Here is a 22,764-nt window from a genome sequence, read left to right as displayed (position 1 = left end):
GCTTTGGGTTAACTCTTTTCTAGGTAAGAGTCAGGAAAGAAAACCTCAAAATAAGGACCGATGATTTTAAAACGGATATTTGAAACTTCCTTATTTTAAAAAGGGGATTTAAAGTAGCACTTGAGCTCCACTCAGCGTCTCTTTTCGGCTTGACTCCTCAGCAAGATAATTTTTTTTTTTAAGTTGTGATTTTTTTTTTTTCCTTTTCTTTCTTTTCTCTTTTTCTGTTTTTGGTGTGTTGTTTAAAGTTGCTCATAGAGCCAGGAGGGCTCACGGGGCGAGGATGTCCCATGGCCACGAATAATCTGAGGGAACAGCTGGAATATTGATAAGGGGGGAAAACGGAAATCAAATGAAAAGTAGAGGGCAGAGAAGCAAGGGAAAGGAAAGCAAAGCACGTCCTGGAGCTGCGAGCAGCACAGAAGCCCCCTGAGGAAATGCCTGCTTGATGCAGCCTGTCTGGATGGGCTGGGAATTTTAACTTCAGCGCTGCTTTGGATCCAACAAGTTGAAATCTCTCTTCTCCCCGCAAAAACTGCAGCGGCAAGGGCAGCGCTCCACAGCTGGGGGGGAGCTGGGCTTTGCTCTCAACCTGGATCTTTACAAACTGCTCTGCCACTGGCTGAGGGGAAAGGCTCTAAAAGGTGAGTCCTTTCAACCATAGCAATAAGAATAAGCGATTCTAAAAGTAATTTAAGAGCCCCTTTTCTACGGCGGCTGACGCTGGCAGGGAGAGCCTATTGATAAATAATCCGCTGCAGGCTCCTGAGAACCGCTCCAAAATATGCAGATGTATTTATTTACATGCACAGGCGTAATTACAACAGGGAGGTAAAGGAGGCGGGAGGGGGACGCTAATCAGGGGTAAAGAGGAGAGCGGGGAAAACCAATATGGGAATCCTTGACCCCAGAAAATTTACTGGCGAGGCAAAATTACCTTGTCCCTCCGCTTTGCCTGCCCCCACCCCCCGTCGCAAGTTCAGAAGCAAAAAAAACTGGAATGTGTTAGGAGGGAGGACGACAGGGAAAAAAAGAATTGTACTTATCAGAAACACATTGTCCGCCTTAGAGCCGCTTGCCCTCCGTGCCAGCTGGACGGGCAATAAATAATTTAAAAATCAATTAAAGGGGGGTTACGTGCAGATAGCGAGCTTTTATTTTCCAGTTGTTGAGCTGTGGGGTTTTTCCTTCTTTTTATTTCTGTTTTCCTTTCCCTGAACTCCACGGATGGTTCTGCGGCTCCAGGGCCCGGGTTGTCCCCGGCCTCTGCGGGGTCTCAGCTTCATTAACGCGGGGCTGTAATTAACCCGGGGCTGGCTCGGATCAGACCGGGACAAGCCGTCAGGACCCCACAGCTTTTCTTCAGGAGCTTGGAGAAAAGCCCCAGCCCAGCCCCCGGGCTGCGCGGCTCCTGCGCGGCTCCTGCGCGGCTCCTGCGCATCCTTCCCGTCCCGTCGGGTCCTTTCCCTGCGGGAATTCCCGGCTCTATCTCGGACTCTTTCTTCCAGCACAGAGCGCCAGGCGGGGATGTGTGTGGGGGTGCCTGTGGTCCTCAATGATTCCCTACTTACACTTCCCTAATTACACTTAGCTAATTGTTTCTGGCTCGTTCCACAAGGGTTGAAGACCCCGGGAGGATCGGGGAGGACAAATCAAATCGGTCTGTGGGACGTTTTGGTGGCTGCGGGTTTGTTTTCTCGCACAACATCGCGTTCTGCACCATCGTTGTCAATCTGTGCATTAACGATCTGGGGGCTGGAGGCAGAAAACTCCCGGTTCTTCAGGAGCTCATCAAATCTGGGGAGTGCAGAAAAAACCAGATGGGGTGCGTTGAGTCTGAGCAGGACCCTAAAGAGGAACGGGACTGACAACCCTGACAGCTCTTTTAATATTTGCAGCGATGCTTCCTTTCCGAGTATTCTTTAATTTATGGTTTAATTATTGTTGGTGGGGAAGGTTCCTTAAATCAGTCGGGGCCGGCGGGTTAATGGCTCGGGATGGTTTCAATGAGCCAAGAGAGGCAACTGCCCCTCACTCAGCCCGGGGAAACCTCGGGGTACGAGTCAATGGGGTTAACTAGGCTCGACATGAAAACACGAGTATTTCAGCTGGCTTTTAATTGTTGGCTAAGAAATTCAGTTAATCAAATGTCAGACATTTCCCTCTGCTCTGGTCTAACATGAAGAAGGCTCTTTTCCTGAGGAGGAGGGAGAATCCAAAGGAAAAACCGAACTGGTGCTAAAAAAGAGAAGTAAAGCCCTGCTCTCAGAGACCCTTACTTGATTTTAGTTACTGTGTTGATGTGGTTCTCTGTCCTTAAAAAGTAACACTTAAATGCTTGATCATTCCCCTCTATATTTTATTACCAATCTTATTATTTAGATCGGGCTTTATTCCTTTATTTTTCTATATGCAAATATATGATTGGGAGTATTTTTGTGATTTATTTCAGGTCAAATTTAGGACCTTTAAATATATCTAATAATCAAGTAAGGATGTTTCAGACTGTACCAGACACTTCGTCTTACGTCAAGGTAAGACATGACAGCATCTTTAAACAGGTAATGTCAAAAATTCCAATCCTCCCAAATTCACAGTCGTTTGTATTGGTTGAAAATCTCATTCCCTTTCTTACTGAATTTATCCGGAAAACAATCCCCTGATCTTCAGTGGGAGAGGGGTCAGAGACGGAAACATCGAGTTTATCGTTTTGGAAACATGCAGGGCTGAGCCAGAAGTTGTAGCATCAGGGATAAACGATGAGTTCAAGTGGGTTTCTCCTGTGCTCTTTGTTGCTGCTGGGCTGTCTGTGCTCAGGCTGTGTTAACTCCAGCGTGCTCCTGCTTTGCTGCTCTGGAACCAGCCCACCCATGGGCTGTGCTCCCGGGCTCTGTCCCAGAGTTGTCACCGTGGTTCTTCCATTTCCTTCCAGCTTTCTGCTTCCCCAGCCCCCCTTAGTCCTGGGCCAGGGCTGAATTTCCTTTCTCTTCTCTGCCGTGCCAGCTCCTGAGCTCCCTGAGCACAACGATCTGTGGAGTTGGGTGGTTCCTGCAAGGTCCATTTCAGAATGGATTTAGAGGGGAGAATACTGAAGGAGTTAAAGGCAAACATCTCTCTCAGCTAATGAAGCAGTGGATTGTCACACCAGGCAGTGCTGTGTGACACTGGGATTTCTTTCTGTGCTCCTGAAGTTTCTTTCTGTGCTTGAATGTTTCTATGCAATTTAGTGGGAAAGTTACCTTCAGTTGTTTTGGTTTTTAACTGATATTACCAGATCTTGCACTTTAAATATTTGTTTGCATTTATACATATTTATTTATTTATTTATTTATTTACTTATTTTAAGTAAAAAAAAAGGGATCTTACAATGTATTTTGATGGGTCACTTCTGCCTTTCATTTTTAAAGATTAAAACAAAAACCAAAGCAGGGTTGGCACAACCTTGTCCCTTTATACCTCAGTTGAGCTCTATATTATATTTGACATCATATAGGGTTTTTTTTTTCACAACAGCTCCCAAGAATGTAAATAAACCAAGCCTGGGACATCTGGGTTACACGTTTGAGGCAAACCCTGCATGCAGCAGCACTTAGGGAAAATCGAAACCACAAGCCTCTCCTGTCCCTGAAGAAACACAGGAGGGTGTTAACTACAGCTGGGTGGATAATTTGTAATGAATAATTTATTACAGGAATTTGGTCTCTCTTTTTTTTCTCCTTTCCCTTTCTCAATGATCTGTGCCCCAGGATTACTGGGGATGATCCACTGAATGATTCCTTTGAATAATCCCGAGGTAATGGCTCAGATTGGGCACTGGTGGGGACAATCAGCAGTGGAAATGCAAATTTGGGATGATCCCAGGCTGTGTGGCACTGGCTGAGCTTGTGCAGCTGCTCCACATCACAGCAACAAATCCAGCCAGGAATGGGCAGGTTTCCCCATGGGCTGATATCTCTCCAAATCCCACTCCCACCTTGGTGTTTCAGGGAATCTTGGGGTAATTTTGCTCAGAAAGTTTGCATAGCTCTGGGTCAGGTTCTGGAACAACAGAAATGGTGGGAAACAGCTAGAATTCCAGTCTGGAGAAGGCAAATCCCCTGGGAGTTCAAGCACAGGAAGGTTCTCCAGTGTGTGTCTGGCTGTGGACTTGGGGGATGCAGGGAATGCCCCAGGATGCTCTGGCTGCAATGAGGAGAGGAAGGCCCTGTGCCATCCTCTGCAGTGGTGTCACTGCCCTGGGCTGGGAGCAGATCCAGGGCTGCTCCGTTTGGAGCAAAATTCCTTTGGATTCATGGAAGCGAGCCCCAGGCCTGGAAAAGTGACCAGGGGAGCAGGACTGGGGAGCCTGTGCCCGGCTGTGTCAGCCTCAGGCAGTGCAGTGCTGCAGGAAAAGGGCTGGGAGAGGCTTCTCCTCCCAGGAGTTTGTGCTATATCCACCAGGAAGAGCTCCCCAGGTGGGACTCGCAGTGTGGAGGGAGGCATGAGCTGTGGGTGCTGGACTCTGCCTCTGCCACAGCCCTTCCTCCTCAGCTGATGGTATTTTGGGCAAGGATTCTGTCTCTGCTGGTTTGTCTGCAGAGCTTCTCCCACTCTGGTGGCACGGGGTAAATTACTTGTTTCTGTGCTTAAAAATTCAACACGATTTCCATGGAGTCTGATCCAAAATCCTCTGGAGACAAAGGAAAGGTCTGCCACTGGCTGTGAGGGGTTTGAGTTGGGCAGCTCTGTCCCAGTGGCACCAAAATGTGCCTGGGCAGCTCATCCAGAGCAGTTCATAAAGGTGGGAGTGTGGTGGAATTCAGGAAGTTTGAACCCTCAGCACATGGGTGACGTCAGTCCCTGCCCCTCTGGATTTGGTGGCACTTCCAGTGACCCAAATGCACCCAGGGGCAGCAGAGAGGCTCTGGCAGTGCTTGTTCACAGAATGGCTGGAATGATGAATGTTCCAGGCAGTGGAAATGTGAGTGTGGATCCCCTCGCTGGTGCAGTGAGCTCCTGGGCAGGGCACCCCCACCCTCTGCTGCTGCCCCTCCCCATCTCTGAGGGTGGGTGCAGCTCAACCAGGTCCCACTGAGACCCCCCTGCCTTCCTTCCCTCCCTGCTGCCCCAACCTCACCTGGGAGGGCTTCCCTGGCTCTGGGGAGTGCAGAGATTGAAAAGGAGATAGAGAGGAATTGGGACTCAGTAATCTCTCAGTGTGTCCTTCCTTCCTTCCTTCCTTCCTTCCTTCCTTCCTTCCTTCCTTCCTTCCTTCCTTCCTTCCTTCCTTCCTTCCTTCCTTCCTTCCTTCCTTCCTTCCTTCCTTCCTTCCTTCCTTCCTTCCTTCCTTCCTTCCCTTCCTTCCTTCCTCCTTCCTTCCTTTCCTTCCTTCCTTCCGTCCTTCCTTCCTTCCTTCCTTCCTTCCTCTCCTTCCTTCCTTCCTTCCCTTCCTTCCTTCCTTCCTTCCTTCCTTCCTTCCTTCCTTCCTTCCTTCCTTCCTTCCTTCCTTCCTTCCTTCCTTCCTTCCTTCCTCCTTCCCTCCTTCCCTCCTTCCTCCTTCCTCTCCTTCCTCTCCTTCCTTGCCTTCCTTCCCTCCTTCCTTCCCTCCTTCGCCTCCTTCCTTCCTTCCTTTTTCTTCTTCTTTCATTATTATTATTATTAATGTCTTTCCTTCTCCACAAAGCCATATTTCCCATGGAAGGGAGAAGTATTTCCTTTGTTACTTTTGTGGGATGTGTAGACTGTGCCCACCAGAAAAAGAGAGATGGAGATTGATCTTTTCTACAAATCCTCCCCAACAGACAGCCAGTGTGCATTCACTTCAGGTTTACTCCCTGCCTTGGACAGAAAATGCCTCATCCCTCCCAGCTGGAGCCCAGAGAGGGCAGCTCCAGGGTGCCCTCCAGGTCCCAGACACCTACAGGGTGTTCACAGGAATCCCAAGAGGAACAAATTCACCAAATATCCTGGGACACCTTCAGGCCACGGGGTTGAGGGTGAGGTGAGGTAGCTGCAGGAGGCAGAGCAGGAATTCATTGAAAATGCTTTAACAAGGATTTTGTGTGGAGTCACTCGGATTGGAGCTCAGGGCTGGAATCTTGATTTCCATCTCAGCACGGAGGAGTCATTGAGAGCACTGAAAACAGATCCCATGGAACAGGGAACCCAGTCCCACAGAGCTCCTGACAGGGAACCCAGTCCCACAGAGCTCCTGACAGGGAACCCAGTCCCACAGAGCTCCTGACAGGGAACCCAGTCCCACAGAGCTCCTGACAGGGAACTCAGTCCCACAGAGCTCCTGAGAGGGAACCCAGTCCCACAGAGCTCCTGACAGGGAACTCAGTCCCACAGAGCTCCTGAGAGGGAACCCAGTCCCACAGAGCTCCTCACAGGGAACCCAGTCCCACAGAGCTCCTGACAGGGAACTCAGTCCCACAGAGCTCCTGAGAGGGAACCCAGTCCCACAGAGCTCCTGACAGGGAACCCAGTCCCACAGAGCTCCTGACAGGGAACCCAGTCCCACAGAGCTCCTGACAGGGAACCCAGTCCAACAGAGCTCCTGACAGGGAACCCAGTCCCACAGAGCTCCTGACAGGGAACCCAGTCCCACAGAGCTCCTGACAGGGAACTCAGTCCCACAGAGCTCCTGAGAGGGAACTCAGTCCCACAGAGCTCCTGAGAGGGAACTCAGTCCCACAGAGCTCCTGACAGGGAACCCAGTCCAACAGAGCTCCTGACAGGGAACCCAATCCCACAGAGCTCCTGACAGGGAACCCAATCCCACAGAGCTCCTGACAGGGACCCAATCCCACAGAGCTCCTGACAGGGAACCCAGTCCCACAGAGCTCCTGACAGGGAACCCAATCCCACAGAGCTCCTGACAGGGAACCCAATCCCACAGAGCTCCTGACAGGGAACCCAATCCCACAGAGCTCCTGACAGGGAACCCAGTCCCACAGAGCTCCTGACAGGGAACCCAGTCCCACAGAGCTCCTGACAGGGAACCCAATCCAACAGAGCTCCTGACAGGGAACCCAGTCCCACAGAGCTCCTGACAGGGAACCCAATCCACAGAGCTCCTGAAGGGAACCCAATCCACAGAGCTCCTGACAGGGAACCCAATCCCACAGAGCTCCTGACGGGAACCCAGTCCACAGAGCTCCTGACAGGGAACCCAATCCCACAGAGCTCCTGACAGGGAACCCAGTCCCACAGAGCTCCTGACAGGGAACCCAATCCCACAGAGCTCCTGACAGGGAACCCAATCCCACAGAGCTCCTGACAGGGAACCCAATCCCACAGAGCTCCTGACAGGGAACCCAATCCCACAGAGCTCCTGACAGGGAACCCATCCCACAGAGCTCCTGACAGGGAACCCAATCCCACAGAGCTCCTGACAGGGACCCATCCCACAGAGCTCCTGACAGGGACCCAATCCCACAGAGCTCCTGACAGGGAACCCAATCCCACAGAGCTCCTGACAGGGAACCCAATCCCACAGAGCTCCTGACAGGGAACCCAATCCCACAGAGCTCCTGACAGGGAACCCATCCCACAGAGCTCCTGACAGGGAACCCAGTCCCACAGAGCTCCTGACAGGGAACCCAATCCCACAGAGCTCCTGACAGGGAACCCAGTCCCACAGAGCTCCTGACAGGGAACCCAGTCCCACAGAGCTCCTGACAGGGAACCCAATCCCACAGAGCTCCTGACAGGGAACCCAATCCCACAGAGCTCCTGACAGGGAACCCAGTCCCACAGAGCTCCTGACAGGGAACCCAATCCCACAGAGCTCCTGACAGGGAACCCAGTCCCACAGAGCTCCTGACAGGGAACCCAATCCCACAGAGCTCCTGACAGGGAACCCAATCCCACAGAGCTCCTGACAGGGAACCCAGTCCCACAGAGCTCCTGACAGGGAACCCAATCCCACAGAGCTCCTGACAGGGAACCCAGTCCCACAGAGCTCCTGACAGGGAACCCAATCCCACAGAGCTCCTGACAGGGAACCCAATCCACAGAGCTCCTGACAGGGAACCCATCCCACAGAGCTCCTGACAGGGAACCCAATCCCACAGAGCTCCTGACAGGGAACCCAATCCCACAGAGCTCCTGACAGGGAACCCAATCCCACAGAGCTCCTGACAGGGAACCCAGTCCCACAGAGCTCCTGACAGGGAACCCAATCCCACAGAGCTCCTGACAGGGAACCCAGTCCCACAGAGCTCCTGACAGGGAACCCAATCCCACAGAGCTCCTGACAGGGAACCCAATCCCACAGAGCTCCTGACAGGGAACCCAATCCCACAGAGCTCCTGACAGGGAACCCAATCCCACAGAGCTCCTGACAGGGAACCCAGTCCCACAGAGCTCCTGACAGGGAACCCAATCCCACAGAGCTCCTGACAGGGAACCCAATCCCACAGAGCTCCTGACAGGGAACCCAATCCCACAGAGCTCCTGACAGGGAACCCAGTCCCACAGAGCTCCTGACAGGGAACCCATCCCACAGAGCTCCTGACAGGGAACCCAGTCCCACAGAGCTCCTGACAGGGAACCCAATCCCACAGAGCTCCTGACAGGGAACCCAGTCCCACAGAGCTCCTGACAGGGAACCCAATCCCACAGAGCTCCTGACAGGGAACCCAATCCCACAGAGCTCCTGACAGGGAACCCAATCCCACAGAGCTCCTGACAGGGAACCCAATCCCACAGAGCTCCTGACAGGGAACCCAATCCCACAGAGCTCCTGACAGGGAACCCAGTCCCACAGAGCTCCTGACAGGGAACCCAGTCCCACAGAGCTCCTGACAGGGAACCCAATCCCACAGAGCTCCTGACAGGGAACCCAGTCCCACAGAGCTCCTGACAGGGAACCCAGTCCCACAGAGCTCCTGACAGGGAACCCAATCCCACAGAGCTCCTGACAGGGAACCCAATCCCACAGAGCTCCTGACAGGGAACCCAGTCCCACAGAGCTCCTGACAGGGAACCCAATCCCACAGAGCTCCTGACAGGGAACCCATCCCACAGAGCTCCTGACAGGGAACCCAATCCCACAGAGCTCCTGACAGGGAACCCAATCCCACAGAGCTCCTGACAGGGAACCCAATCCCACAGAGCTCCTGACAGGGAACCCATCCCACAGAGCTCCTGACAGGGAACCCAATCCCACAGAGCTCCTGACAGGGAACCCAATCCCACAGAGCTCCTGACAGGGAACCCAGTCCCACAGAGCTCCTGACAGGGAACCCAATCCCACAGAGCTCCTGACAGGGAACCCAGTCCCACAGAGCTCCTGACAGGGAACCCAATCCCACAGAGCTCCTGACAGGGAACCCAGTCCCACAGAGCTCCTGACAGGGACCCAATCCCACAGAGCTCCTGACAGGGAACCCAATCCCACAGAGCTCCTGACAGGGAACCCAGTCCCACAGAGCTCCTGACAGGGAACCCAGTCCCACAGAGCTCCTGACAGGGAACCCAATCCCACAGAGCTCCTGACAGGGAACCCAGTCCCACAGAGCTCCTGACAGGGAACCCAATCCCACAGAGCTCCTGACAGGGAACCCAGTCCCACAGAGCTCCTGACAGGGAACCCAGTCCCACAGAGCTCCTGACAGGGAACCCATCCCACAGAGCTCCTGACAGGGAACCCAGTCCCACAGAGCTCCTGACAGGGAACCCAGTCCCACAGAGCTCCTGACAGGGAACCCAATCCCACAGAGCTCCTGACAGGGAACCCAGTCCCACAGAGCTCCTGACAGGGAACCCAGTCCCACAGAGCTCCTGACAGGGAACCCAGTCCCACAGAGCTCCTGACAGGGAACCCAGTCCCACAGAGCTCCTGACAGGGAACCCAGTCCCACAGAGCTCCTGACAGGGAACCCAGTCCCACAGAGCTCCTGACAGGGAACCCAGTCCCACAGAGCTCCTGACAGGGAACCCAATCCCACAGAGCTCCTGACAGGGAACCCAGTCCCACAGAGCTCCTGACAGGGAACCCAATCCCACAGAGCTCCTGACGGGAACCCAGTCCCACAGAGCTCCTGACAGGGAACCCATCCCACAGAGCTCCTGACAGGGAACCCAGTCCCACAGAGCTCCTGACAGGGAACCCAGTCCCACAGAGCTCCTGACAGGGAACCCAATCCCACAGAGCTCCTGACAGGGAACCCAATCCCACAGAGCTCCTGACAGGGAACCCAATCCCACAGAGCTCCTGACAGGGAACCCAATCCCACAGAGCTCCTGACAGGGAACCCAATCCCACAGAGCTCCTGACAGGGAACCCAGTCCCACAGAGCTCCTGACAGGGAACCCAATCCCACAGAGCTCCTGACAGGGAACCCAATCCCACAGAGCTCCTGACAGGGAACCCAATCCCACAGAGCTCCTGACAGGGAACCCAGTCCCACAGAGCTCCTGACAGGGAACCCAATCCCACAGAGCTCCTGACAGGGAACCCAGTCCCACAGAGCTCCTGACAGGGAACCCAATCCCACAGAGCTCCTGACAGGGAACCCAATCCCACAGAGCTCCTGACAGGGAACCCAATCCCACAGAGCTCCTGACAGGGAACCCAGTCCCACAGAGCTCCTGACAGGGAACCCAATCCCACAGAGCTCCTGACAGGGAACCCAGTCCCACAGAGCTCCTGACAGGGAACCCAATCCCACAGAGCTCCTGACAGGGAACCCAATCCCACAGAGCTCCTGACAGGGAACCCAATCCCACAGAGCTCCTGACAGGGAACCCAATCCCACAGAGCTCCTGACAGGGAACCCAGTCCCACAGAGCTCCTGACAGGGAACCCAGTCCCACAGAGCTCCTGACAGGGAACCCAATCCCACAGAGCTCCTGACAGGGAACCCAGTCCCACAGAGCTCCTGACAGGGACCCAACCCACGGAGCTCCTGACAGGGAACCCAGTCCCACAGAGCTCCTGACAGGGAACCCAATCCCACAGAGCTCCTGACAGGGAACCCAATCCCACAGAGCTCCTGACAGGGAACCCAGTCCCACAGAGCTCCTGACAGGGAACCCAGTCCCACAGAGCTCCTGACAGGGAGCCCACCCCACGGAGCTCCTGACAGGGAACCCAGTCCCACAGAGCTCCTGACGGGAACCCAGTCCCACAGAGCTCCTGACAGGGAACCCAATCCCACAGAGCTCCTGACAGGGAACCCAGTCCCACAGAGCTCCTGACAGGGAACCCAATCCCACAGAGCTCCTGACAGGGAACCCAATCCCACAGAGCTCCTGACAGGGAACCCAGTCCCACAGAGCTCCTGACAGGGACCCAATCCCACAGAGCTCCTGACAGGGAACCAGTCCCACAGAGCTCCTGACAGGGAACCCAATCCCACGGAGCTCCTGACAGGGAACCCAGTCCCACAGAGCTCCTGACAGGGAACCCAATCCCACAGAGCTCCTGACAGGGAACCCAATCCCACAGAGCTCCTGACAGGGAACCCAATCCCACAGAGCTCCTGACAGGGAACCCATCCCACAGAGCTCCTGACAGGGAACCCAGTCCCACAGAGCTCCTGACAGGGAACCCAGTCCCACAGAGCTCCTGACAGGGAACCCAGTCCCACAGAGCTCCTGACAGGGAACCCAATCCCACAGAGCTCCTGACAGGGAACCCAATCCCACAGAGCTCCTGACAGGGAACCCAGTCCCACAGAGCTCCTGACAGGGAACCCAGTCCCACAGAGCTCCTGACAGGGAACCCAATCCCACAGAGCTCCTGACAGGGAACCCAGTCCCACAGAGCTCCTGACAGGGAACCCAATCCCACAGAGCTCCTGACAGGGAACCCAATCCCACAGAGCTCCTGACAGGGAACCCAATCCCACGGAGCTCCTGACAGGGAACCCAGTCCCACAGAGCTCCTGACAGGGAACCCAATCCCACAGAGCTCCTGACGGGGAACCCAATCCCACAGAGCTCCTGACAGGGAACCCAGTCCCACAGAGCTCCTGACAGGGAACCAATCCCACAGAGCTCCTGACAGGGAACCCAATCCCACAGAGCTCCTGACAGGGAACCCAGTCCCACAGAGCTCCTGACAGGGAACCCAATCCCACAGAGCTCCTGACAGGGAACCCAGTCCCACAGAGCTCCTGACAGGGAACCCAGTCCCACAGAGCTCCTGACAGGGAACCCAATCCCACAGAGCTCCTGACAGGAACCCAATCCCACAGAGCTCCTGACAGGGAACCCAGTCCCACAGAGCTCCTGACAGGGAACCCAATCCCACAGAGCTCCTGACAGGGAACCCAATCCCACAGAGCTCCTGACAGGGAACCCAGTCCCACAGAGCTCCTGACAGGGAACCCAATCCCACAGAGCTCCTGACAGGGAACCCATCCCACAGAGCTCCTGACAGGGACCCAACCCACGGAGCTCCTGACAGGGAACCCAGTCCCACAGAGCTCCTGACGGGAACCCAATCCCACAGAGCTCCTGACGGGAACCCAATCCCACAGAGCTCCTGACAGGGAACCCAGTCCCACAGAGCTCCTGACAGGGAACCCAATCCCACAGAGCTCCTGACAGGGAACCCAATCCCACAGAGCTCCTGACAGGGAACCCAGTCCCACAGAGCTCCTGACAGGGAACCCAGTCCCACAGAGCTCCTGACAGGGAACCCAATCCCACAGAGCTCCTGACAGGGAACCCAATCCCACAGAGCTCCTGACAGGGAACCCAATCCCACAGAGCTCCTGACAGGGAACCCAGTCCCACGGAACTCCTGACGGGGAACCCAGTCCCACAGAGCTCCTGACAGGGAACCCAGTCCCACAGAGCTCCTGACAGGGAACCCAGTCCCACAGAGCTCCTGACAGGGAGCCCAATCCCACGGAGCTCCTGACAGGGAACCCAGTCCCACAGATCTCCTGACGGGCAACCCAATCCCACAGAGCTCCTGACGGGGAACCCAATCCCACAGAGCTCCTGACAGGGAACCCAGTCCCACAGAGCTCCTGACAGGGAACCCAATCCCACAGAGCTCCTGACAGGGAACCCAATCCCACAGAGCTCCTGACGGGAACCCAGTCCCACAGAGCTCCTGACAGGGAACCCAGTCCCACAGAGCTCCTGACAGGGAACCCAATCCCACAGAGCTCCTGACAGGGAACCCAATCCCACAGAGCTCCTGACAGGGAACCCAGTCCCACAGAGCTCCTGACAGGGAACCCAATCCCACAGAGCTCCTGACAGGGAACCCAGTCCCACAGAGCTCCTGACAGGGAACCCAATCCCACAGAGCTCCTGACAGGGAACCCAATCCCACAGAGCTCCTGACAGGGAACCCAATCCCACAGAGCTCCTGACAGGGAACCCAGTCCCACAGAGCTCCTGACAGGGAACCCAATCCCACAGAGCTCCTGACAGGGAACCCAGTCCCACAGAGCTCCTGACAGGGAACCCAATCCCACAGAGCTCCTGACAGGGAACCCAGTCCCACAGAGCTCCTGACAGGGAACCCAGTCCCACAGAGCTCCTGACAGGGAACCCAGTCCCACAGAGCTCCTGACAGGGAACCCAATCCCACAGAGCTCCTGACGGGAACCCAATCCCACAGAGCTCCTGACAGGGAACCCAATCCCACAGAGCTCCTGACAGGGAACCCAATCCCACAGAGCTCCTGACAGGGAACCCAATCCCACAGAGCTCCTGACAGGGAACCCAATCCCACAGAGCTCCTGACAGGGAACCCAATCCCACAGAGCTCCTGACAGGGAACCCAATCCCACAGAGCTCCTGACAGGGAACCCAATCCCACAGAGCTCCTGACAGGGAACCCAATCCCACAGAGCTCCTGACAGGGAACCCAATCCCACAGAGCTCCTGACAGGGAACCCAGTCCCACAGAGCTCCTGACAGGGAACCCAATCCCACAGAGCTCCTGACAGGGAACCCAGTCCCACAGAGCTCCTGACAGGGAACCCAGTCCCACAGAGCTCCTGACAGGGAACCCAATCCCACAGAGCTCCTGACAGGGAACCCAATCCCACAGAGCTCCTGACAGGGAACCCAATCCCACAGAGCTCCTGACAGGGAACCCAGTCCCACAGAGCTCCTGACAGGGAACCCAGTCCCACAGAGCTCCTGACAGGGAACCCAGTCCCACAGAGCTCCTGACAGGGAACCCAATCCACAGAGCTCCTGACAGGGAACCCAGTCCCACAGAGCTCCTGACAGGGAACCCAATCCCACAGAGCTCCTGACGGGAACCCAATCCCACAGAGCTCCTGACAGGGAACCCAATCCCACAGAGCTCCTGACAGGGAACCCAATCCCACAGAGCTCCTGACAGGGAACCAATCCACAGAGCTCCTGACAGGGAACCCAATCCCACAGAGCTCCTGACAGGGAACCCAATCCCACAGAGCTCCTGACAGGGAACCCAATCCACAGAGCTCCTGACAGGGAACCCAATCCCACAGAGCTCCTGACAGGGAACCCAATCCCACAGAGCTCCTGACGGGAACCCATCCCACAGAGCTCCTGACAGGGAACCCAATCCCACAGAGCTCCTGACAGGGAACCCAATCCCACAGAGCTCCTGACAGGGAACCCAGTCCCACAGAGCTCCTGACAGGGAACCCAGTCCCACAGAGCTCCTGACAGGGAACCCAATCCCACAGAGCTCCTGACAGGGAACCCATCCCACAGAGCTCCTGACAGGGAACCCAATCCCACAGAGCTCCTGACAGGGAACCCAATCCCACAGAGCTCCTGACAGGGAACCCAATCCCACAGAGCTCCTGACAGGGAACCCAGTCCCACAGAGCTCCTGACAGGGAACCCAATCCCACAGAGCTCCTGACAGGGAACCCAATCCCACAGAGCTCCTGACAGGGAACCCAATCCCACAGAGCTCCTGACAGGGAACCCAGTCCCACAGAGCTCCTGACAGGGAACCCAATCCCACAGAGCTCCTGACAGGGAACCCAGTCCCACAGAGCTCCTGACAGGGAACCCAGTCCCACAGAGCTCCTGACAGGGAACCCAGTCCCACAGAGCTCCTGACAGGGAACCCAATCCCACAGAGCTCCTGACAGGGAACCCAATCCCACAGAGCTCCTGACAGGGAACCCAGTCCCACAGAGCTCCTGACAGGGAACCCAGTCCCACAGAGCTCCTGACAGGGAACCCAATCCCACAGAGCTCCTGACAGGGAACCCAGTCCCACAGAGCTCCTGACAGGGAACCCAGTCCCACAGAGCTCCTGACAGGGAACCCAATCCCACAGAGCTCCTGACAGGGAACCCAATCCCACAGAGCTCCTGACAGGGAACCCAATCCCACAGAGCTCCTGACAGGGAACCCAATCCCACAGAGCTCCTGACAGGGAACCCAGTCCCACAGAGCTCCTGACAGGGAACCCAATCCCACAGAGCTCCTGACAGGGAACCCAATCCCACAGAGCTCCTGACAGGGAACCCAGTCCCACAGAGCTCCTGACAGGGAACCCAATCCCACAGAGCTCCTGACAGGGAACCCAATCCCACAGAGCTCCTGACAGGGAACCCAATCCCACAGAGCTCCTGACAGGGAACCCATCCCACAGAGCTCCTGACAGGGAACCCAATCCCACAGAGCTCCTGACAGGGAACCCAATCCCACAGAGCTCCTGACAGGGAACCCAATCCCACAGAGCTCCTGACAGGGAACCCAGTCCCACAGAGCTCCTGACAGGGAACCCAATCCCACAGAGCTCCTGACAGGGAACCCAGTCCCACAGAGCTCCTGACAGGGAACCCAATCCCACAGAGCTCCTGACAGGGAACCCAATCCCACAGAGCTCCTGACAGGGAACCCAATCCCACAGAGCTCCTGACAGGGAACCCAATCCCACAGAGCTCCTGACAGGGAACCCAGTCCACAGAGCTCCTGACAGGGAACCCAGTCCCACAGAGCTCCTGACAGGGAACCCAATCCCACAGAGCTCCTGACAGGGAACCCAGTCCCACAGAGCTCCTGACAGGGAGCCCAACCCACGGAGCTCCTGACAGGGAACCCAGTCCCACAGAGCTCCTGACAGGGAACCCAATCCCACAGAGCTCCTGACAGGGAACCCAATCCCACAGAGCTCCTGACAGGGAACCCAATCCCACAGAGCTCCTGACAGGGAACCCAATCCCACAGAGCTCCTGACAGGGAACCCAGTCCCACAGAGCTCCTGACAGGGAACCCAATCCCACAGAGCTCCTGACAGGGAACCCAATCCCACAGAGCTCCTGACAGGGAACCCAGTCCCACAGAGCTCCTGACAGGGAACCCAGTCCCACAGAGCTCCTGACAGGGAACCCAATCCCACAGAGCTCCTGACAGGGAACCCAATCCCACAGAGCTCCTGACAGGGAACCCAATCCCACAGAGCTCCTGACGGGCAACCCAATCCCACAGAGCTCCTGACGGGGAACCCAATCCAACAGAGCTCCTGACGGGGAACCCAGTCCCACAGACCTCCTGACAGGGAGCCCAAACCCACGGAGCTCCTGACAGGGAACCCAGTCCCACAGAGCTCCTGACAGGGAACCCAGTCCCACGGAGCTCCTGACAGGGAACCCAATCCCACAGAGCTCCTGACAGGGAACCCAATCCCACAGAGCTCCTGACAGGGAACCCAGTCCCACAGAGCTCCTGACAGGGAACCCAGTCCCACAGAGCTCCTGACAGGGAACCCAATCCCACAGAGCTCCTGACAGGGAACCCAATCCCACAGAGCTCCTGACAGGGAACCCAATCCAACAGAGCTCCTGACAGGGAACCCAATCCCACAGAGCTCCTGACAGGGAACCCAATCCCACAGAGCTCCTGACAGGGAACCCAGTCCCACAGAGCTCCTGACAGGGAACCCAATCCCACAGAGCTCCTGACAGGGAACCCAATCCCACAGAGCTCCTGACAGGGAACCCAGTCCCACAGAGCTCCTGACAGGGAACCCAATCCCACAGAGCTCCTGACAGGGAACCCAGTCCCACAGAGCTCCTGACAGGGAACCCAGTCCCACAGAGCTCCTGACAGGGAACCCAATCCCACAGAGCTCCTGACAGGGAACCCAATCCCACAGAGCTCCTGACAGGGAACCCAATCCCACAGAGCTCCTGACAGGGAACCCAGTCCCACAGAGCTCCTGACAGGGAACCCAGTCCCACAGAGCTCCTGACAGGGAACCCAATCCCACAGAGCTCCTGACAGGGAACCCAGTCCCACAGAGCTCCTGACAGGGAACCCAATCCCACAGAGCTCCTGACAGGGAACCCATCCCACAGAGCTCCTGACAGGGAACCCAATCCCACAGAGCTCCTGACAGGGAGCCCAACCCACAGAGCTCCTGACAGGGAACCCAATCCCACAGAGCTCCTGACAGGGAACCCAATCCCACAGAGCTCCTGACAGGGAACCCAGTCCCACAGAGCTCCTGACAGGGAACCCAATCCCACAGAGCTCCTGACAGGGAACCCAATCCAACAGAGCTCCTGACAGGGAACCCAATCCCACAGAGCTCCTGACAGGGAACCCAATCCCACAGAGCTCCTGACAGGGAACCCATTCCCACAGAGCTCCTGACAGGGAGCCCAATCCCACAGAGCTCCTGACAGGGAACCCATCCCACAGAGCTCCTGACAGGGAACCCAGTCCCACAGAGCTCCTGACAGGGAACCCAGTCCCACAGAGCTCCTGACAGGGAACCCAATCCCACAGAGCTCCTGACAGGGAACCCAATCCCACAGAGCTCCTGACAGGGAACCCAGTCCCACAGAGCTCCTGACAGGGAACCCAATCCCACAGAGCTCCTGACAGGGAACCCAATCCCACAGAGCTCCTGACAGGGAACCCAGTCCCACAGAGCTCCTGACAGGGAACCCAATCCCACAGAGCTCCTGACAGGGAACCCAGTCCCACGGAGCTCCTGACGGGGAACCCAGTCCCACAGAGCTCCTGACAGCGAACCCAGTCCCACGGAGCTCCTGACAGGGAACCCAATCCCACAGAGCTCCTGACAGGGAACCCAGTCCCACAGAGCTCCTGACAGGGAACCCAGTCCCACAGAGCTCCTGACAGCGAACCCAGTCCCACAGAGCACCTGACAGGGAACCCAATCCAACAGAGCTCCTGACAGGGAACCCAATCCAACAGAGCTCCTGACAGGGAACCCAGTCCCACGGAGCTCCTGACGGGGAACCCAGTCCCACAGAGCTCCTGACAGGGAACCCAATCCCACAGAGCTCCTGACAGGGAACCCAGTCCCACAGAGCTCCTGACAGGGAACCCAGTCCCACAGAGCTCCTGACAGGGAACCCAATCCCACAGAGCTCCTGACAGGGAACACAATCCAACAGAGCTCCTGAAAGGGAACACAGTCCCACAGAGCTCCTGACAGGGAACCCAATCCAACAGAGCTCCTGACAGGGAACCCAATCCCACAGAGCTCCTGACAGGGAACCCAATCCAACAGAGCTCCTGACACGGAACCCAATCCAACAGAGCTCCTGACAGGGAACCCAATCCAACAGAGCTCCTGAAAGGGAACCCAATCCCACAGAGCTCCTGACAGGGAACCCAATCCCACAGAGCTCCTGACAGGGAACCCAATCCCACAGAGCTCCTGACAGGGAACCCAATCCCACAGAGCTCCTGACAGGGAACCCAATCCCACAGAGCTCCTGACAGGGAACCCAGTCCCACAGAGCTCCTGACAGGGAGCCCAACCCCACGGAGCTCCTGACAGGGAACCCAGTCCCACAGAGCTCCTGACAGGGAACCCAATCCCACAGAGCTCCTGACAGGGAACCCAATCCAACAGAGCTCCTGACAGGGAACCCAATCCAACAGAGCTCCTGACAGGGAACCCAATCCAACAGAGCTCCTGACAGGGAACCCAGTTTCACAGAGCTCCTGACAGGGAACCCAGTCCCACAGAGCTCCTGACAGGGAACCCAATCCCACAGAGCTCCTGACAGGGAACCCAGTCCCACAGAGCTCCTGACAGGGAGCCCAACCCCACGGAGCTCCTGACAGGGAACCCAGTCCCACAGAGCTCCTGACAGGGAACCCAATCCCACAGAGCTCCTGACAGGGAACCCAATCCCACAGAGCTCCTGACAGGGAACCCAATCCCACAGAGCTCCTGACAGGGAACCCAATCCCACAGAGCTCCTGACAGGGAACCCAGTCCCACAGAGCTCCTGACAGGGAACAAAATCGCACAGAGCTCCTGACAGGGAACCCAATCCCACAGAGCTCCTGACAGGGAACCCAGTTTCACAGAGCTCCTGACAGGGAACCCAGTCCCACAGAGCTCCTGACAGGGAACCCAATCCCACAGAGCCCCTGACAGGGAGCCCAAACCCACGGAGCTCCTGACAGGGAACCCAATCCCACAGAGCTCCTGACAGGCAACCCAATCCCACAGAGCTCCTGACGGGGAACCCAAACCCACGGAGCTCCTGACAGGGAGCCCAATCCCACAGAGCTCCTGACAGGGAGCCCAAACCCACGGAGCTCCTGACAGGGAACCCAATCCCACAGAGCTCCTGACAGGGAACCCAATCCCACAGAGCTCCTGACAGGGAACCCAGTCCCACAGAGCTCCTGACAGGGAACCCAATCCCACAGAGCTCCTGACAGGGAGCCCAAACCCACGGAGCTCCTGACAGGGAACCCAGTCCCACAGAGCTCCTGACAGGGAACCCAATCCCACGGAGCTCCTGACAGGGAACACAATCCCACGGAGCTCCTGACAGAGAACCCAATCCAACAGAGCTCCTGACAGGGAACCCAATCCCACAGAGCTCCTGACAGGGAACCCAATCCCACAGAGCTCCTGACAGGGAACCCAGTCCCACAGAGCTCCTGACAGGGAGCCCAATCCCACAGAGCTCCTGACAGGGAGCCCAAACCCACGGAGCTCCTGACAGGGAACCCAGTCCCACAGATCTCCTGACGGGCAACCCAATCCCACAGAGCTCCTGACGGGGAACCCAATCCCACAGAGCTCCTGACAGGGAACCCAGTCCCACAGAGCTCCTGACAGGGAACCCAATCCCACAGAGCTCCTGACAGGGAACCCAATCCCACAGAGCTCCTGACAGGGAACCCAGTCCCACAGAGCTCCTGACAGGGAACCCAGTCCCACAGAGCTCCTGACAGGGAACCCAGTCCCACAGAGCTCCTGACAGGGAGCCCAGTCCCACAGAGCTCCTGACAGGGAACACAATCCAACAGAGCTCCTGACAGGGAACCCAATCCAACAGAGCTCCTGACAGGGAACCCAATCCAACAGAGCTCCTGACGGGGAACCCATTCCCACAGAGCTCCTGACAGGGAGCCCAAACCCACGGAGCTCCTGACAGGGAACCCAGTCCCACAGAGCTCCTGACAGGGAACCCAGTCCCACAGAGCTCCTGACGGGGAACCCAATCCCACGGAGCTCCTGACAGGGAACCCAATCCCACAGAGCTCCTGACAGGGAACCCAATCCCACAGAGCTCCTGACAGGGAACCCAGTCCCACAGAGCTCCTGACGGGGAACCCAATCTCACAGAGCTCCTGACAGGGAACCCAGTCCCACAGAGCTCCTGACAGGGAACCCAGTCCCACAGAGCTCCTGAGTGGGAACCCAATCCCACATAGCTCCTTACAGGGAACCCAATCCTACAGAGCTACTGACAGGGAACCCAATCCAACAGAGCTCCTGACAGGGAACCCAATCCAACAGAGCTCCTGACAGGGAACCCAGTCCCATGGAGCTCCTGACAGGGAACCCAGTCCCACAGAGCTCCTGCCACAGGACCCCAAGCTTCTCTCTCACACCCACTTCTTGTAGGGGCTTTAATTCAATGGAGAGCTGGGAATTCATAGAAATAAAAAATAATTTTGATCCTTCATGGCTTGTTCTGCTTAACTCTTGAAGAATTTCTCTTCCTCCGGCCATTAGGGTCTGGCTGATCTGCGAATATTTAATAATTCACAATGTATCAGAGGGTGCTAATCTCATCTAAACACGGGGACTTGACTTTAGAGAATGAAACACGGAATATAATTAGGAAATTAAATTTTAAAAGAAGACAGCACTAGAATCCTGACTGGGGGGATATGGAATGAATTAGAGCCATAAGCAAAGCAACATGACCTCTGAATTCTGATTTTTTTAATTATTACCATTGCGACAGCTCCTCCAGGTCTCAGCAGCCCTCGCTCCCCTCCTGCCCCCATTTGTGCTTTCAGATGTGTGTAAAGGCACAAGGATCATTTGGGGGTTCATTGTTGACCCGCGCTTTTCTCTGCCCTTGGGCAACATCCAAACGCTTCATTCTCCTTTATCGCCTCCTCCTCGCACTCTCAGCGCTTCTGCTTTCGCTTCCCGTGCCCTGCCCTCCCGAGACAGCCCGGGGCCGGGCTGAGCCTCTCTCCCTTCCTGCTCCTGGAGCCTCTTTCCTGCTCCTAGAGACCCTTTCCATCTCCTGGAACTCCTTCCTGCTCCTAGAGCCCCTTTCCTGCCCCTGTAGCCGCTTCCCATCTCCTGGAGCTCCTGTTCCTGCTCCTGGAGCCCCTTCACTGCTCCAGGAGCTCCTTTCCCTCCCCCTGGAGCTCCTTTTCGTGCTCCTGGAGCCCCTTTCCTTCTCCTGGAGTTCCTTTTCTTTACCCGGAGCCCCTGCCCTGCCCCTGGAGCCCCTGCCCTGCCCCTGGCATTTCTCCTCTCGGGCAGTTCCCACTCCCAGACCCCACCGGGTAGGTCCCTTGGAGCAAGAGGGAAGCCCAGGGCGGAGAGGAGCGGCTGTCCCGGTGTCACCCCCACGTTTCCTGTCCCCCTGCAGTGACCCCCGCAGTTCTGCTGCCCCAGCCCTCGGGAAGAGCACGGAGATGGATTCTGCTCAGGAAGGAACCTCAGGGCAAGCTCGGGGTTCCCGCTTTAAGCCCGGCTTTAACGCAGCCCTAAGGTTTATGGCGCAGCACAAAGAAGGATATTCATGCAGGGAAAAGGGGCTGCGTGGCTGGGAACAATATTGGGTTTGTTCTTGCTCTCCTCTGCCTGGAAAGTTTACAGAAGCCCTAAAGAGAGAGGGGGTAAACTCTTATTTTAAGGACAAAACAGTGGAGGTTTCTTTGGAGCAGGCACTGCCAAACCCTGGCATGGACAAGTCCCTTTCCCGCCAGACAGGAGCAGAGGACAGGTTGTCAGGAAAGAATATCCCGGGATTTCGTTTGTTTTGCAGCGCGATTGGACCGAGCGCTGCAGAGGAACCGTGCGGGGTCAGCCCGCAGGTGCTCAGGGATGCGCGGCTGGAGCAGGCAGAAACCCGCCCGTGCTCCAGGAGCAGCTGAGAGCCTGAGCCCGGCAGGAAAGGCAAAACCAAAGAACCAAAGCCTCCCTGGACTGGTTTTTCCCCGCTCCTAGCGCTGATGTTCTTACATCAGCTGAGTGCATCCTCCAGTGCTTTATCCGTTTTTGCTAGTTTTTTTTCCTTTTCCCCATTCCTGGCATCCCGGAGGGTTCCAGTCCTGCTCCCCGGGGCTCGGAAGGAGGGCACAGGCACCTCCAGGGTGGGCACTGCGGTAGCTTCGGGAGCAGGAGCTGCTGTGAGCTCCTTCTCACTCACCTTCCGCGCTCACTAATTACGCTTATATCCATTCATTTCTCTTTCTTCCCCTTTTGACACCCATTTCTCGGGGTACAAACGCCGCTAAATTGTCGGACTTTTAGCAAGTCATTGATTAACGCCTTATGACAACTTGGTGCTTAAGGATTTAGGTCTTCTT

General features: G+C 56.5%; 1 protein-coding gene across 1 annotated transcript in view; it reads left to right on the top strand.

The window, feature by feature from the left end:
• Positions 1-286: 286 nt before the first annotated feature.
• FLI1 (Fli-1 proto-oncogene, ETS transcription factor) overlaps positions 287-22,764 on the top strand; it is a 103,001-nt gene continuing 80,523 nt past the window's right edge. The window contains exons 1-2 of the mRNA XM_018922798.3: positions 287-644; positions 2,453-2,534. Coding sequence (XP_018778343.1) covers positions 2,496-2,534 — 39 coding nt within the window. The 5' untranslated portion in view covers positions 287-644; positions 2,453-2,495. The remainder of the gene's footprint in view (positions 645-2,452; positions 2,535-22,764) is intronic.

This window comes from Serinus canaria, chromosome 24 (genome assembly GCF_022539315.1).
Source record: "Serinus canaria isolate serCan28SL12 chromosome 24, serCan2020, whole genome shotgun sequence".
NCBI lineage: Eukaryota > Metazoa > Chordata > Aves > Passeriformes > Fringillidae > Serinus > Serinus canaria.
Note: the sequence above shows the minus strand (reverse complement) of the source record. Positions and strands in the feature narration are given on the sequence as shown.